The sequence below is a fragment of the Paroedura picta genome, chromosome 16 (assembly GCF_049243985.1).
Source record: "Paroedura picta isolate Pp20150507F chromosome 16, Ppicta_v3.0, whole genome shotgun sequence".
In the NCBI taxonomy this organism is placed as follows: Eukaryota; Metazoa; Chordata; class Lepidosauria; order Squamata; family Gekkonidae; genus Paroedura; species Paroedura picta.
In genome coordinates, this window is record NC_135384.1 from 9156014 (window position 1) to 9174621 (window position 18608).

At 50.3% G+C, this 18608-nt stretch overlaps 1 protein-coding gene across 1 annotated transcript in view; it reads left to right on the forward strand.

Moving 5' to 3' along the window:
• The first annotated feature begins 1584 nt into the window (after window positions 1-1584).
• Window positions 1585-18608, forward strand: part of ATP2A1 (ATPase sarcoplasmic/endoplasmic reticulum Ca2+ transporting 1) — a 38834-nt gene continuing 21810 nt past the window's right edge. The window contains exons 1-5 of the mRNA XM_077314484.1: window positions 1585-2065; window positions 3464-3481; window positions 4559-4641; window positions 9299-9403; window positions 10100-10238. Coding sequence (XP_077170599.1) covers window positions 1948-2065; window positions 3464-3481; window positions 4559-4641; window positions 9299-9403; window positions 10100-10238 — 463 coding nt within the window. The 5' untranslated portion in view covers window positions 1585-1947. The remainder of the gene's footprint in view (window positions 2066-3463; window positions 3482-4558; window positions 4642-9298; window positions 9404-10099; window positions 10239-18608) is intronic.

Here is an 18608-nt window from a genome sequence, read left to right on the forward strand (position 1 = left end):
TTTAAAAATTGGGGTAGATTGTGATGAGGGATGGGGAATGAAGAGGATAGCCCAGTCGGAATCAATGCCATAGATAGCTCAGGAAGTATCTCGTTTCTTATTTCTGAACTGTCTATGGCAGGGGCTCATGGTAATTGTAGTCCATGGACATCTGGAGCTCTGCACCGGGATCCTAGGGCAGCCCTTTAACCACTGCACCATGTGGATGCAGACAGAAAGCTGGTTACTTTTGTATAACAGCAGCACGTTGTAAAACTTTGGTGTCTTTAGAAGTATCGGCTTTTCAGGAAACAGAATGCCACATGACTAAGGTTTATGTTATTATGCACGGGGTGGAGAGAGTTGACAAAGCGAAAGCTTTCTCCCTCTCCCCAAATGCTGAAACTTGAGGACATCCAATAAAGCTGCTGGGCAGTAGGTTCAGGACCGACAAAAGGAAATACCACTTTACACAGAGAATGATTAAAATTAGAGGATAAGTCTGAATCTCAGAGCCAGGAAGCAACACCAGGGGATGACCATGGCCTCCATGACCAGAGTCCAGAGCAGGGGTAGTCAAACTGCGGCCCTCCAGATATCCATGGACTACAATTCCCAGAAGCCCCTGCCAGCAAATGCTGGCAGGGGCTTCTGGGAATTGTAGTCCATGGACATCTGGAGGGCCGCAGTTTGACTACCCCTGGTCCAGAGCAACTGATTGGCCGCTATGAAAGACAAGATGCTTGTCCAGATGGACCATTGGTCTGATCTAGCAGGGCTTCTTCTTGAACGGCCTTGGCTGGACTTGAATGGCCTTTGGCCTTTGGTTTGAAGGTGCAGGGATCTTCTTTAGATTCTTGAACTAAAATATTCCTATGGAGATTTGGGGATGGAGCCTGGGGAGGGCAGAAACCTCAGTTGGATGCCACAGATTCCTCTCTCCAAAGTACCTATTTTCTTCAGGGGAACTGATCTCTGTAGTCTGGAGATGGCCTGCAATTCTGAGGGCTGGCATCCCTAAAACTGTAGGGTCTCTCTAGGAGTGAATTTCTCTGGGTCATCTGTTTTGTCACCATCAGAGATGGTTGTGTATTGAGGAGATGGGCTGTTTACCTGATGGATTGATGGATGGATGGATGGATGGATGGATGGAAGGAAGGAAGGAAGGAAGGAAGGAAGGAAGGAAGGAAGGAAGGAAGGAAGGAACGAAGGAACGAAGGAAGGAAGGAAGGAAGGAAGGAAGGGATTGCTGCAGGTCTATGTTATCCATATATTGATTCAGATATAGGTAAATGACCATGTAACGTCATAAGTGTGTAAATGAAAAATCCACAAGAGAACAGATGGATTCAGTAACAAATACAGAGCCGAGGGCAACCCAGTTCTCTGTGTTATCTTCATTAGAGGCAAGACAAGTGACAGAAATAACCCCTAAATCTGTTAGAGAGAGGAGGGGGGGGGAGAGACTAGAGTGAGAACTCTTGTAAGGAACAGGCGAGGATTTGAGTGACACATGGGTCTGTGGCCACCCGGCCTCCTCTACCCTGCTCCCCCCCCCCAGGCCAGCTATCCTTCTGGCTTCTCCCTCTCAAGTCAGCAAAAATACCTTCTCTCCGCAGAAGGCCATATGCGAGTTGGTGGCCGAGGTGATGTCAGCGGCAGTCACCCAATGGGGACCCACGGACACTGTCCGAGGATCTGGACCCCGGGCTGCCTCATAAGGACGTGTGCCAGCCCCGGAGCTCGGTGAAGGCTTCTGTACGAGGACGGGTTGCGTGGGCCTTCCTTCCATCGTTGGATACTGGGCGCCGAGGACCATGGTCTGCTGAGAATCCGGGGGAACTCACAGGGGGGCACGAGTGACACTCCGTTGACTGTCCAGCCAGGGGAGCAGCCGAAGCAGACCGTGCCGGAGGACGAGGGAGACGGTCTTAAGCACAGCAAGGGAACAGCTGTGGTAGGGCAGAAATGGAGAACGCCCATGCCAAGACCGGAGAGGAGTGCCTGGCTTACTTTGGGGTGAGCGAGCACACGGGCCTCTCTCCGGAGCAGGTGAAGAGGCATCAGGAAAAATATGGATTCAACGGTGAGTACCCCGTCGAAGCCCGGAGGCCTCTCGGTACCCGTGTGGCTAGAGGCCAGGACGCCTACAAGGGACAGGAGGGTGGCGGAACGCACATAGGGAACCAGAAACCCCCAGAAAGATTGATCCTGCAAGCGATGGGCAGGCAAATGGGTGTGCGGATTCCGGACCTCAAGCACGGATGGATGAGAGGGGGAGGAAAGGAACGGAGGATTCGGGGCGAACCAGAGAAAAACGGTTCGGTCACCAATCGAATGGAAGGAAGGGCAGGAAGGGAGAGAGGGAGGGAGGGAGAGAAAAAGTCTGGTGGGAATTGGAAGCCGCACCCAGAAGGTGAACCGGGATGGAACGCAAAGCAGAAGAGAGAACATTGTGGGTAGCAAGAGAGGGAGGCTGTAGCCTGGCTGGGGACGGGGCAGCTGCTGCTTTGCTAAGAATAACCCAGTAATTCCCTTTGGAATGAACCAGATATCAAAATTGCTGATGGGCAACTTGTAAGAGCAGCCGGGAGGTGGTGGTGGGGGCGACGGGGAGGGAGTTATACTGTTCCGGAGCCATGAAGCGCAGGGTCGGTCTGAGAGGGGAATGCGGGCTTAGCGACAAAATTCGGGGATGCGGCGATGCGTATTCCGCGGGTATCACGGCGGGCTGTTTCCTGCAGCCGCTCGGCCCGGGTGCGGGAACGGCAGGGGCAGGGGCAGGGGCAGGGGCAGGGGCAGGGGCAGGGGCAGGGGCAGGGGCAGGGGCAGGGGCAGGGGCAGGGGCAGGGGCAGGGGCAGGGGCAGGGGCAGGGGCAGGGGCAGGGGCATGGCTGCTCCCTCCTGTCCCCCGCTTGTGTGCTGTTCTCCAAGATCTTCTTGCTTTTCGGAAAGGAACCGAGGGGGAACAGGTCCTGGCGTCCCCAGATGAGCCGTAGCAAGGAGATGACGGAAGGAGGGTTGTGAATATGTGACTAGGTAGGATGGCATGAGCGTACTGCTGGTTGTAAGCTACACCAGCTCAGGTCTCCACAGTTATCCTACCTGCAAGGACCTCTTTCCCTAACGTTATAATTCTGGGGTAGCAGCTCCGATTCCGTACCTTTGCAAAGCCTTATTCTGTCCTTATGTTTCACCCCAGGCCGTGGCTTGGCCCAAGCCTGTCTTATAACCATCCCCCAAGCTTGACCCTGGGACTTAATCCCACGGGGGCAGTTCGGATCCCAAACATTAAGCCTGACGTCTGCCTGAGAAGCCCTCCTTGTTGCTGACTTAAATCACAAAGGGGGACCTTCCCTGTCTGTAATCTGGCCCGGCAGCGGGGACACAGTCCACAAGGTCCCGATAACCACGACTCTAACCATCTCCTCTCTTTCTTTCTCTCGCCCTCTTCCTCCCAACATGCCGTCTTCGGACCCCGCAGAACTCCCGGCTGAAGAAGGTAAGCTCCTGACCCGCTGAGGGGTGATGGTACGGCCGTGGAACAGCCATTCTGACTGCTTGTGGCAGGGGTGGGGTAGGGAGATCAATTCTCTCTGCTGAATTTTGTATCTGGGCGCCAAGGGCCATCCCACCTCTGCGCTTGACAGGAAGTTTCAAGGTTTCAGCTGTCCTCTCTGGGTCTCAAGGCAAAGAGGAGACGAGGGGCCTAGAATCAAGGGGGCAGGCTGTCTTCTGAAAGCATTTGCCACTCATTCTACCATGTTGATGGCCTGGTTGCCACCCTATGCCGCAGAGCAGGGGCGGCCAAACAGCAGCTCTCCAGATGTCCATGGACTACAATTCCCATGAGCCCCTGCCAGCTGGCAGGGGCTCATGGGAATTGTAGTCCATGGACATCCGGAGAGCCCCCGTCTGGTCGACCGTGCTAGGTGTGGCCTTTCTCCCAACAATCTCCCGTACCACCCTTTCATCTCCCAGGCTTCAGCCCTGCATCTCAGAGCAGCGCTGCCCTTGACTCGAACGCCCCACCAGGACGAAACAAAAGCGTAAAACGGAAGTGAACCTCTTCTATGGTGCCCCCCCCGACGTCCACACACACACAAACACACACACACACACAGAGTAGGGTCCCGGGAACACGTTCGTCCGAGGAAACTCTCATAGTTCTCTACAATAGGGTGATGAAGGGGGGTAGATGCTGAGGCAGCAATGCATGGAGACCCCCCAGGAGGAAGAAGTTGCATCTTTGGAACTTCTCGCAGAGAAAAACCAGCTGGCAGGAGCGACTGGGAGTCGGGAAGGGTCAAAGGCTGCTGACCATTTCTCTCCTCCAAGTCCCACTCCTAGCAAAAATGGCTGTATTTTTGGGGCCCCTGAAGAACAGTGCTAGAGACCTGGCTTTTCTCCACCTTTCCCCTGCTCGAAACGAATCTTTGGTCCTGCACAGATGTGATTTTTGGATGGCGCCATTCGCCTGCCTGTTGCCCTTTCTCCTAAGAAACCAGGGAGGGCAGTACGAATTGTTGTCCTTTCTGCCTCCTCTGAGTTTTTAATGCCGCCATTTCTTACTCGTCAGGTAAAACCATTTGGGAACTGGTGGTAGAACAGTTTGAAGACTTGCTCGTCCGGATCCTCCTTCTCGCGGCCTGCATCTCCTTTGTAAGTGGCTTCGTCTGTAGTTTATGTTTCCGATGTGGAGCTGAAAGGGAAGCAGTTTTTGGGGGGACGACAATGACGTGGGAGAGCTCCCATATGCTGAGACCAAGGGTCAGCACATAACATTGGGTCAAGGGTCAGCACATAACATTGCAGCAGCTGATAATATTAAATATTCACAAAATGCTTTCGGCATTTGCATAAATTACCTCATGATTCTTACCACATGCCTGTAAAGCCAGCATGGCGTGGTGGTTAAGAGAGGCAAACTCTAATCCGGAGAGCTGGGCTTGATTCCCCTCTTGTCCTCCACATGCAGCCAGCCGGGTGACCTTGGGCCAGTCACGGTTCTCTTACAGCTGTCCTCACAGAGCAGTTCATGTAGAGCTCTCTCAGCCCTACCTACCTCACAGGGCATCTTTTGAGCGGAGAGGAAGGGAAAGGTGCTTGTAAGCAGCTTTGAGACTCCTTTGGGTAGTCAAAACTGGGTATAAAAAAACCCAGTTCTTTTTCCTCTTCTCTAAAGTAGGTATGAGGCTGAGGCTGTGTGGCTGACTTAAGGTCACCAAATATATGTGTGTTTGGAAGTGAGATTGGGATACCCCCTCTCCCCCTGATTATGGCCCGTTATCTTAACTGCTGCACTCTACATCAGAGGTAGTCAACCTGTGGTCCTCCAGATGTTCATGGACTACAATTCCCATGAGCCCCTGCCAGCAAACGCCAAATATATGTGTGTTTGGAAGTGAGATTGGGATACCCCCTCTCCCCCTGATTATGGCCCGTTATCTTAACTGCTGCACTCTATATCAGGGGTAGTCAACCTGTGGTCCTTCAGATGTTCATGGACTACAATTCCCATGAGCCCCTGCCAGCAAACGCTGGCAGGGGTTCATGGGGATTGTAGTCCATGAACATCTGGAGGACCACAGGTTGACTACCCCTGCTCTACATGATGCACCAGATGCTGGGATACGCTGTTTTCTTCTGGTCTATACTGGGAGATGTAGCACGATGGCAAGCCATGTTGATCCTAGCTCTTCCTAGGAAGCTAATTGTATCTGAGTAATGTTACGGTATCATCCATACCGGTCATTGTGGGTTTTCCAGGCCGTGTGGTCATGCTCTGGTCATTTTAGTCCCTGCCATTTCACCAGTGACTGTGTCTGGTGTCTTCAGAGGTAGGACACACTTCCGGCAAGGAGAGATTCCCATCTTGCCATATCCTACCTTTGAAGACGCTAGCCAGAGTCACTGGCAAAACATCAGGGATGAAAACTACCAGAGCATGAACACACAGCCTGGGAAAACCACAACAACCCACAAAACCCATAACAACCTACAAAACCCATAACAACCCACAAAACCCATAACAACAACTCTGGCCATGAAAGCCTTCAACGATTCGTATGATACGAAAGAAGAGAGAACCTCTGAACTTCTGCAAAGGGGTTTTCACTTCTCACCGTTTATCACAGCCCGTAATGGGTCAGGCCAGGCTTGGCTCCACGAGCAAGCTTGGAAACCCCAGAGCTAGCTTGTATAAGAGCAAGTCCCTTGGAAGACTAAACGGGTAGATGCATTTCCCCCAGTTGGTAAGAACAGATCAGTTTGGAAATCTGGCCAATGGGAGACCAATATCCCATCCAAACCCATAGCTACCATTGTGTCTGTCCTGCACAGGAAAAGCCAGCTGTGAAAGCACACTGGCAGCGCATTATCCAACATGTGTGGAATGGGCCAAGACCTAGGATGGGGCTGCCATGTTCACATCCCTGTTGCCCCTGGAGCTCACTGGCTGGCAGCTCTGGGCAAGTCCTTGTTTCTTAACCTGTCTCCCAAATGCGGGTGAGGCTAAAATTCACTGTTCTGAGTTCACTGGAGGACTAGAAGGAAGTAACTCGAAAGAGGCACACACCACGGTGTGTACAAATCTGGCCCTAACTGTTGTTTGGTCTCCTGCAACTTGAACCTGGTTTCCCTGAAACTTTGAGCATATTTGACATAACTGCTGGCTGCTAGATTGAGTACTGATTCTTTATTAACCACCTTGCTGTTTAAATATATATTTATCCCTTACCCTTAAAGAAAACCAGTTTTTAAGTGTTGAAAGACTGCTGTGGGAATAAGAAGGAGACGGGCAGTATGTTAGTGACCTCATTTTTTTTGGGACTAATCGCTGCCATGTGCAGCCAGTTTCCATTGTAAACCCATAGAATTACTTTCCCCTGAACTCTTGAAGATATGCTTCCCCAGAAGGCTCTTTGATCAAATTGTGGAAATCTGAGTGAATGGGCAACTCCCGTATCTCGATAAAGAGCCCATCTCCTCTTTGTCTTCTTCTTCTGAAGAAGTTCCCTCAAGTGACTCCCACAAATCTTGTGACTCTCACCACAGAGTCTGAGGTGGGGCCACCATATTTCGATAAGGGGACCATCTCCTCTTTGTCTTCTTCTGAAGAAGGAGTTCCCTCAAGTAAAGGGGAAAGGTGACTCCCACAAATCTTGTGACTCTCACCACAGAGTCTAAGGTGATGGCCACCCTAGCTTCTCTCTGAGCCTGCCTGATGGTCTTGTTCCCGAAACTTGAGACGCAGCCTTCGTGGCGGGTGATACCGAATCCTTCGGGAGCACACAGCCTGGCTCAGCAGCTCTAGGTCACGGTAAAGGTCACAATTAACGACCCAGTTCTCATGTAGCCTGGGACCTACTCCTAAGAAACTCCAGGAACGCCGGAGTCTTCTTGGCCAAGAGGAAGGATTGTGGGTAGACACGCCAAGGCGCCAGTTTCTTCATTCGGTCTGCAGAACGTGGGGGATAGTGCTTTCAGCCTTCTGCTGGGACCTGGGCTCCCCTGAAATGACAGGTCATCACCAGACTACGGGGACCGGTTCTCCTGGAGGAGAAGGATGATTCGGAGGGCGGATTCTTTGGCCTTGCATCCCACTGAGGACTTCTTCTTCTCCAAGCTCCACTCCCTGATCTCTAGATGTTTCCCAACCTGAAAGTGGCAGCCCTATCAGAAATATGCAACGGAATTTCAAAAGAAAGAAAGAAATATGGCAGAAGGGGTACTGCACACACAGGGGCTGGATTGCAGTAAGGACAGGCTAGGAAACACGATATAATTTTCTTCCTCTCTTGAATTCTTCCTTCTCCCTTCCTCGTATATGCCATACGAGTGAGCACTACTCTTCGCCTGTTTAGAAATGTAACTAGTCTTGACTTCCCAGCCAGAGGATCCCATTCTAGTGTTTATTTCCTTTTCTTTGGCCTCGGTGTGAGCCCATTTGGAAACATTAACTGAGCACGAGCCAATTTAGGAGCATTTACATTCATGGCCAGTTCTTAATTTCCCGTGCGGGGGTGATGATTTTAACTCCTTCGGATTTTGAGCAGCGCGTTTTTGAACTGGAAATTAGCAGCAGGGGATCGGTGAAGAGGAAAAAAAGCTAGCCAATGTTTGGGAGAGCCTTAAATGCAGAGATTCCTGAACTGGTCTGCAAATTTTGGTGGGCTTCACAAAATCATAGTGCTGTAGGGACGCCCGCCTCCGGGAGGTGGCTGGAGATCTCATTATTACAACTCTTCTCCAGATGACAGAGACTCTATGATAGGGGTGGCCAATCTGTGGGTTACTAGATGTCCATGAACTACAATTCCCATGAGCCGGCAGGGGCTCATGGGAATTATAGGCCATGGATATCTGGAGAGCCACCAGTTGGCCACCCTTGCTCTATGGCATTATCCCTTCCCTCTCCAAAACCCACCATCCTCAGACACTTCCCCAAAAATTCCAGGTATTTCCCAACCTGTACCTGTCAACCGTGGATTACTAGCAGCTTTATTAGGCTATATTTTCTGTACATTTAATCTCAGAGTGCAAGGGCCATGTTGGTTCCATACTGTCCTTGTAGCTGCAACTAGCCTGGACTTCAATTGTGCCTTCGTGACATATTTATTTGCACGTACGGCTCCCTCCAGCAGAGAGTAGTCTGCGTTAGAAGACATGTCACTAGGAACCTATGTCTCTGCACATACGGTAATTCCCGAATAAACATTTATCTCCTCTTAGAACCATAGAATCATAGAATCATAGAGTTGGAAGGGGCCATGCAGGCCATCTAGTCCAACCCCCTGGTCTACGCAGGATCAGCCCTAAGCATCCTAAAGCATCCAAGAAAAGTGTGTATCCAGCCTTTACTTGAAGACTGCCAGTGAGGGGGAGCTCACCACCTCCTTAGGCAGCCTATTCCTCTTGAACCAGGTCGTGCAACCTCGTATTAATTACTCTGCCAACATTCTGGAAGCTTACACAAGCGCACACATCTGCATGTTCCTTCCACATGCAATGTGTTGCATGCTTGCCCCGAAACTCATCACAATGGCACAATCTATACACCCGCACACTCAAACACACAGGGCAAGCCTTTGCGCAGTGCGCTTGGATTTCGTGGGATCAGTTTACACGCGTCTGGAGCACCTGGCAAGGGGCGGGCTGGGTCCAGCTGTCGGATGCCAAATGTCAAGAACCGAGAAGCCCGCAGGATCTCGGGAAGGCAAGGGGAAGGGCAGGCCGAGCCAGGGTTGGGAAAAGAGCGAGAGGCGAGCTAGGCTTAAGCAAGATAGAGCCCCAAATCTCTCACCTCTTCTCTTGGCAGGTGCTGGCCTGGTTTGAGGAAGGCGAGGAGACGGTCACAGCTTTTGTGGAACCATTTGTCATCTTGCTGATCCTGATCGCCAACGCCATCGTTGGAGTATGGCAGGTAAACAGACAAAGCAATGGAAAGAGCACCTGTTTAAGGTGTTCAGTGTGCAGCGCGGTAGCCATGTTTTCACTAGTCTTGAATGGTCACCCTATTGCAAGGTGTGAACAGAGCAGAGCCCTGACCTGGACAGCCCAGGCTAGTCTGATCTCCTCAGATCTGGGAAGCTAGACCCTGGGGAGTATTTGGACAGGAGACCACCCAGGAAGGGCAGGGTTGCTACACAGAGGCAGGCAATGGCAAGCCACCCCTGAACACCTCTTGCTTGGAAAACCCAAAAAAGAGTCATCATCCACCAGTGTGACTTGGTGGCCAAAAAGCGAGAGAGAAGGGGAGGCCTTGAGAACAGGACCCATTCTGCACACTTTAGATAATGTGATTTCAATGCACTTTAGAAGCAGATTTTCCATTTCTGCACAGGAAAATCCAGCTGCAAAAGCACATTGAAAGTGCATTATCCAGTGTGTGCAGAATGGGCCCAGGTGAGGGGCAGTGAAGGGGAGGGGACAGCAATGGGGTGGGACAGGTGCAGGACCCGGAAAACAGGATTTCAAAACTCTCCGGAGGACCACCACCTCTGAAACAGCCTCCGTTGCTGTATTTCTGTTGAGGGAAGAACTTCCTGGTTGCGGTGGCCTGGTTGTTGTGGGAAGGGAAGCGTTGGCACCTAACGGACGGTGGCTTTTCTGCTCGCAGGAAAGGAACGCAGAGAACGCCATCGAGGCTCTAAAGGAGTACGAGCCGGAGATGGGCAAGGTGTATCGGTCTGACAGGAAGGCTGTGCAGAGAATAAAGGCCAGGGACATGGTTCCCGGAGATATTGCAGAGGTGGCAGGTGAGTGTTTGGTTGAGGGAGAGGGCTGAAGTTCAACGGGAGTTGTCATGTCCGAGGGGGTGCTGGGTAGGCACGAGGCATCTTTTATTCTGGCAACACGCACAATGGATAACAAGGACGAAGAACAGGGGCACCTATGTTGTAGAGAGGAGTCAGTTCTCCTGCTCTGACGTCTGTTCAGATTGTGGTTGGCTTAATCATTTGCTCTACATAACCCCTCTCCCCAAGGGTTTCCAAAGTGGCTTACACCGTTCTCCTTTCTTATCCTCACAGGAACCCTGAGAAGTAGGCAAGGCTTACTGAGAGTGTATGTCTGGCCCAAGGTCGCTTAGCAAACTTTCGCTGTAGAGTGGAGATTCAGACTTGGATCTCTCTGTCCCTACTCTAACACTCTAGATCAGATTGGGGATCAGTTGGGACTATGGTGCTGAGGAAGAGATACTTTATCTTCTCACCTGCACCGCCTCCCCCATTGTCAATGCCCTGCCATGCTGATTTTAGCCCCAGTAAGGGAGAAAGGCAGGTACCCATATTGACCCTGGAGGTGGTAGGACTGGTGGGTAGGGATGCCAACCTCCAGAGGGGATCCCCCAGAATTATAGATCACTTCCAGACTATAGAGATCAGTTCCTCTGAAAAAAAAATAACAGGAGGGTTGACTCTATGGCACTGTACCCCACTGAGCTCCCTGCCCTCCCCAGGCTCCATCCCCAAATCTCCAGGAGTTATCCATCCATCCATCCAACCAACCAACCAACCAACCAACCAACCAACCAACCAACCAACCAACCAACCAACCAAACCAGTTTTTTTAGACCACCCTCCCGGCAAACCAGTTTCCCAACCTGGATCTGGCAAATCTATCCCTCCCATTCCCCACCAGCGGCCAGGGGGAACCCAACCTTCCTACTGATGGGAGGAATCTGAAAGTTTTGATTGGGGGACTGTTCAATTGACCCTTAGAGAGCATTCAGGTTGTGTTCTTGGTTTTCAGTTTCCAGCATGGTGGTAAGCTGCATCTGGCCCGGACCCTTCCGTGTCAGGGCTCCCATGTTTGAATAGTCCTCCATGCCAAAATATCCTGACCCCTGGAAAACTAGAGGTCAGGGAGAAGGTTTCTAGACTTAGCTTCTCCCTCAACTCTAGTTTTTTGGGAAGGGGGCATTTTTCTTTATTCCTCCCTGCTGTGTGAAAGTGCTCTGATAATGGAAAAGATGTTGAGCCCAGACAAGATGCTGGTTCAGGGAAAGAGAAGTGTTTTGCGGGCTGATACATAGTTCGGGGAGGCATGGGAAGAAACTGCCCTGTGTTATGGCAAGGGGAGGGGGTTTCTCGCCCCTGGAGAAAAAATGAAATAGCAGGATGTCACTTCTGTCCGGGTGGGTAGGTGCGGGGAGGGAGGGGGGCATCAAGACTAAGATGTGTTCTCCATTGCCTGATGTCGGTTTGACATCGATTTGGTGGACATCAAGGTGGCCCAGATAAGGGCAAGAAATCGTTCAGGTACCAGGTGCTGAACGGTGGTGGTGGGGAAGCTAGAATCATTATCAATCGCCATCTAGTTAATATGTTAAGGGGTGTTTTATGGGTCCTTATTGTGTTTGTCTATGTAAACTGCTGCCAGTCTCTAGAGAGTGGAGGTAGATAAATTTAAAAATAAATACATAAAAAAATAAAAGCGCAAACTAATATCCTCTGATGATATCCCAGTATGGATCCTTCTTTCGGGCTTTTTCATCTATTGGGGCATTTTTAAGTCAGTTTCCCCTCTTACATCGTGGACTTTTTCCTGTCGCAGATATCCTTGCTCTTGGGTGAGGTGGTCGATTCCGCACACATGGGATAATGCACTTTCATTGCACTTTAGAAGTAGATTTTCCTGTTCCGCACAGGAAAACCCAGTTGCCAAAGCACAGTGAAAATGCATTATCCTATGTGTGTGGAATCGGCCCAGGCTAGTTCTGATTAACCCCCCTGCCTTTCTTACTCCCAGGGATCCCCTCCCTGCCTGAAACATCCTTCTGCCCCAGACAGAGAATCCCCATCCTAATCCTCCCCCTCTCTGCATTTCCTGAGCCGCTACCAGGATCAACCCTTTGGACAATGCTGGGATGGAGCAGTCATTACCCACAATCCCAAGGGAGAATTGCTAGGCCCCGGAGGGGTCACCCGGTGCTCTCTGTTAACCTCGAGTCCACGGGGGTGTATTGGAAGTGCTGCTTCAGCAAAGTCTTTGTGCCCCCAGCCCTCACTCCTGTCCCTCCATCCTGCAGTTTGTTTACTCCTTGGGCTTGGCCTGTCTTGACCCTTGGGTAGGGGCCAAGGGAGAGCAAAGGGGGATGTTTTGGGAACAGACAGTCCCCATGGTGCTCGCAGGCCAGGGGCGGGGCATTGAAAACAGAGCCCTGAGGAATCCCCTTCAGCTGCACTTATTACCGGGGAGCAGCTGTCCCCAAAGCCGGGCCTGCGGCCAAGCCGGCCCCTCCCGTCCGTCTGAATTAGTTCAGTTCAGAGATGGTTGGCTCACTGAGCCAGTGGCACAAGCGGCTGCAAAATATAAAGGGCGCCCTCATATGCCACCCTGCAGCCGTTCGTCTTGGGGCGGGGGCAGCTTCCCCCTGCAAAGTTTTGATTGAGGGATTGTTAAATTGACACTTAGAGAGCATTCAGGTGGTGTTCTTGGGGGAGTAATAATGATCTGGGTTGCAGCTATTTTATGGGATTGCTTGAGTTTTTGTGCTCTCTGCCTCTTTGCACACCACCAGGCCGGGTCTTTGCCTCCTTGACTTAGAATCATAGAACCATAGAGTTGGAAGGGACCTCATGGGTCATCTAGTCCAACCCCCTGCACTAGGCAGGACTTCTCTCAAAAGGTCTATAAAAGCCAACGCGCACCAGATGGGCAGGATCCTACCAGCTTTTACAGGCCAGGTCGTTTTGAGGAAGCTCTGACACTCTGTTCTCTGTGTCATGAGTAGAAGGTTCCTGGAGGTGTGTCACGGAAGACCCCCAAGGAATTCCAGGGTTGCTGCCCACAGTCAATGGCAAACCACCGCTTGCCTTGAAAGCCCTGCACCAGGGATGGCCAAATTGTGGCTCTCCAGATGTCCATGGACTGCTGAGCAGGGGCTCATGGGAACTTAGTCCATGGACATCCCCACTTTGGCTACCCCTGCCCTACATGGTTGCTATAAGTCGGTGGTGTCTCGATGGCTCTTTACACACATCCGCATCTTCTCTGTGTTACACTCAGGACTGGATCCCATGGTTCTCTTCCAGTCTAGAGGAGCAGAAGATCCCTGAGGCATCTCCCTCCTCCACAAACACAGTGAAACTCTCAGACCCAACCTGCAATGTCCCTTTAGTCGTGCCTCGAAATTCTGCCGTCCCTTATCTTCAGCTTATGACCAAGCAGTCTGTATTCTCCCTTAGGGGAGTTTAAGGTTGTAACTGTTGGCCACCCTGAATAGCTCAGAGGAGATGAACCTGATCAGATCTAAGCAACCAACCCTGATTAGCATCTGGATGGGGGAACCACGCAGGAAAAGCAGGACTGCAAATCAGAGGAAGGCCATGACCAACCACCTCTGTTCAGCCAACGTCTGGAGGGCGTTGAGATAAGTTGGCTGCAACTTGACGACAACTAATTCTTGAGAATGTGTGAGGTCTCGCAGTGTGTGAGGACAAGGGCCCATCAGATGGGTTGGATCCCATTCCGGGAACAGAAGGCTGGAGGCGAATCTTCCCTCCTGCTGCAGAAATCTAACCCCTCCCCTATGCCGTCTCCTGTCCCCTAGGAGTAGCACCTTTGGGGTGCAGCAGGAAGGGAAAGGCCAGAAAAGCACACTCTGCCAATGGAAATGTTCTGCAGAATCCAAGCTTCCGTGTCCAAACTGTGGCCTTAGGGAAGCCACCCCAATGATCATCGCCATCTCTAGAGGTTTGTCCCTTGGAGCTGTTCCAAGGTGAACTGCCTCAGAATGTGGAGGTTCCATTGCTAGCTATGGCAGCTGTCACCGGACTGTGCCTTGCAGCCTCCTTTCTATGCTTAACTCCTTGAGTTGTGTGCTTAGAGTAATTGGGTGCCAAGGAGCATAAGGCTCCTGGATGTCCTGTAGAAAAGGGAATGATGGGCAGGGCAGCTTTTAAAAGCCAATTCCCTCTTAAATGGACAAAAGGGTATCTCCCCTGTTGCGAAAGAAAAGGAATTCTGCAGGTTAATCTACAGCTCCATCCAATCTGTCCTATTCCTTTCATTCCTTCCTTTCCCCATCTGTAAACTCCCAGCCAAGCCTGATTTGGGGGGGATAATCATTAAAAATACATTAAGCGGAGAAACTGTTATGGTTAATTTTAAGCTTGAATCTTAACTTCTTTGTTACCTATTTAAAATTAACTTTAAATCCAAGTTTCTTAGGCTCACGGATAAAATACTAAATTTCGTACTCCACCCTGAGGCGGCCTGCCAGGAGGGTGGTCTAAAAATCAAGCAAATCAAGAAATAAATAAGCAGGTACTTCGGAAAGACACAACAGGCCTCGCCCTTGGCCACTTCACTCCAGGGAGGGCGGACTCAACAAAAGAGACAGGCCCAAGAAGAGATCCGTGGGACATCTGTGCCTTATTGCACCCCCGGAGTAGCTCGTCTGGTTTTTAATGCTGACGGCCGACCGGTTTTAGCATCCTCCGGGGAGGGGGAACCAAGGCACATGGCCTTGGCTACCTCCATCCTAGCCAGGCCTGGCCTGCAGCTCCCCTCCCTGTCAGGACACCCATGACCTCTCCATCTCCTTGAAGGAGACGACGCAACGGGCGGTGGGCTGATGCCCAGCCACCGACTTCGCCTTGTATGGACAGTGGCAGGCAGCTGGTGAGGCCTCGAGAATGTGATGAGACAGGCAAGGAGGGATCGAGAGAGACACTTAATGCGGTGGCGGTAAAGCGAGCTGGGGTGCACAGGGACATCTAGGGTTACCGTGCTCTCTGAGGTGGAAGGGGTGGCAGGGAATGGGAGAAGCCAGGTGGAGGTGCTGGCTCCTAGGTCTCGTCCAGGGCAAGGGACAGGGCCAAAAAAACCCACCCCAGGTCTCCCCTCCTGCACTCTTCCGTCCCGAGAGATTCCACCGCCCCCCTCCCGTAATGTTTCCCCGGGAGTTTCTCTCTTGGCTGGGCACCCCTGCGGAAGGTTTCCCTGCTCAGAATCCGTACACATGCCGCCCAAGCGGCCTGCCAGGAGATCGTAAACTACTCAAGAAGGGCACATGGGCTGTGTGTTTGTCTCATAAATAACTCTGTCATGGGAGAACCTGTGAGGGAAGGCGGGAGAGATATAAATATGGGGGAAAGGGACCGGCTGGCCCTTCGGTGTGGAGGTGGAGCTGCTGGGCTGAATTAGTGGGGACAGAAAAAGGAAGAGGCAACCGGGGGGGGGGGGGAGAGGAAATGGAGGGGAGGGAGGGTCTTTCGTTGAGGCTCAGATGTGGGGGGGAAGAAACGGAAGAAAGAGAACAGGCCGGTGTTTTTCTGAACTGGCTGTTTTTAGGAGTGGGTCTGTGGTGGGTTGAAGCCCTCAACTAAATTTGAAATGTGGTTTCACTCAATGCTAAGTCAAACCATGGCCCGTTAACACATGCATGCCTTGCTGCAGATTTTCAGAGCCGTATGCTTTTAATCTTGACTTCAGGTTCTGTTCCCGCCTTATGCACCATTCTTTTTTCTCCAGTGTATTTATTCTGCAGCGACGGTTTTTAAAAACACACTCTTCTAAACAGGGGTGGAATGTCACTTATGGCGTGTTGGCGGTGACATCCAAAGTTTAAAAAATAATTATTTAAATCAAACTGCGGCCCTCCAGATGTCCAAGGACTACAACTCACTTGAGCCCATGCCAGCAAATGCTCATGGGAATTGTAGTCCATGGACATCTGGAGGGCCGTAGTTTGACTATCCCTGATTTAAGTGCTTTATTGCCGCTGCATGGTTGCATGCAGCAAGCACCTGCCCTTTAAATCCTGGTGGTTCAGGCTTTACTCATGCATTTTAGCATTAGTTCGTCAAATGAAAAGGAACAGAAAGGAAGGTAGACAAAAGGGGAGAACTGATGTTGAAACTGAGCAAACTGTGTTTTGGAAACTGACAAGCAGCTGTGAAGCCCTGTTTTCCACATTGCCATGCACTAGTCTCTACTGTGTTATTGGCCACTGTGCAAAATGGGAGTCACATGATCTCAAAATATGGGGGAACGTGTTGTGTGTACTGACACTGGCATTGCAAGCGTGGATCGCTGGCAGCATGTGTTATGTGCATGCCTATGCAAAATCGACTGTAATTCCACCACACTTTGTACAGGGCTGCAATTCTTATTGGGGAGGAGTCCACTGGCAGAAGCTCTTGAGATCTTATTCAGTCTTGGGATACTAAATTGAGAAGAAAAAAAAACAGGGAAGGGTATTTTCACCCGTGCCCTAGTGCTAATTTCCTGCCCTTCCTTGCAACTTGCTGTGGTTTTCTTTTTTGTGATTCTGCAATTTGATTTGCACATTGGTTGTGATATTGGCAGATTTTGTAGAACCTGTCCTGTCCTGCAAATGGATCGATCCCAAGCGATTCTTGAGTTTGGCAATTCGCATGATATCCTCATGGCTCGTCTGCCATTTTAAGGTTAGGCTTCCAGAGACAGCCAAAAGGGTTCTCCCCCAAACCTTGTTTTGTAAAGCCTGAAATGGAAAATCATTTTCAATGCTTTAGGCTTCCCATCCCAGGGTTTGTCTCTCTTTACATCTCATGTCAATCTCATTCAGCGTTGACAATCCTCCCCACTGTATTTTATTAGCATGTAGCACTAAAATCTTTATTTTATTTTAATTTTTTGCACTTGGATCATTTCTGTTTGTCTTCTATCCAATCCCCCTTTCAAGTCAATACCAGCAGGAAATTAAACTTTGCACAATTCCTTTTAAACTTCCACCATTTGTTTCAATTTTTAAAATTCAGTGATCCAAAACTAGCGATAGTCTCCTATCACTAGAGACTCATGCTGCTTGAAAAAAGAAATTAAGCTTTTAAAAACAGGGGAAATTGGAGCTTGTACAGAAATAAAAGGGGAGGTTGTTGGAAGATGCAGAGTAGGCAGAATGATCTCAGTGTGGCCGGGAGTGACCTTTGAGTGATAGCAAAAGGGTGAATGGGGGGATCTGAGGAAATCTGTATGCTTTTGAATTACCGTCTTGAAAACGAAACTAGGGAGGAAATTGTCACAAAACCACTCTCAGAAAACCCAGGGAAACAGTGACAAGAAAGTGAACTGAGCACTGAAGAGACAAAAATCAATGCAGAACAACAAAGAAAACCCAATGGACTTGCCTAATCAAAGTGCAGGAAAACACCCATGCATAATAGGCCCATAGCAGACATCCTCTGAACATTTTTAACTCATGCAGTAATGGGGAGAGGCTCAGTGACAGATTGCATGATTTGCATACAGAAAGTTCCAAACCCTGGTGGCTCCAGTTAAAGGATTTGGGAAAAGGCCCTTCAATATCTGATGCTATGGAGAACTGCTGCTGGTCTGAGTAATTCAGCCCTAGATAGTACAATAGTTAGACTGCATAGGGGACAAGCTCTTTATGTTCATAATCTGGATTAAGACGTATATATATATATATATATGTGTGTGTGTGCAGAGCCTCTTGTGGCGCAGAGTGGTAAGGCAGCCGTCTGAAAGCTTTGCCCATGAGGCTGGGAGTTCAATCCCAGCAGCCGGCTCAAGGTTAACTCAGCCTTCCATCCTTCCGAGGTGGGTAAAATGAGTACCCAGCTTGCTGGGGGGTAAACGGTAATGACTGGGGAAGGCACTGGCAAACCACCCCGTATTGAGTCTGCCATGAAAACGCTGGAGGGTGTCACCCCAAGGGTCAGACATGACTCGGTGCTTGCACAGGGGATACCTTTACCTTTATATATGTGTGTGTGTATGTGTGTATATATATATATGACCCAGAGTGGCCTCTTTTTAAAACAGAAGGAGAAATCCTGGTTCTTCTTTTAATCAATGAACTGCAATGGATTGCATTTGCTTCTGCAAAGTGCAGACTGAAAATTCACCGTTCAATTTACATAAATTCTTTTAAAGAGTTAAAGTGGGAAAGTCTGAAGGAGTTAAAGGGAAAGTCTGAAGGTTGTGTTGTGTGTGTATGTGTTTTTTAAAATCTTGCATGGAAGTGATGCTTTCACATTGCTAGAGGGGCATGTTCCGCAGAGGGAATTCTGTGGAAACTGTTCATGCCGAAGTGGCACAATTTTCTCCCTACCACGCAGTATTCTGTGGGCCGTGGGGAAGCTCGATTCATGTTCCGCCCTCTGGATTAAAAA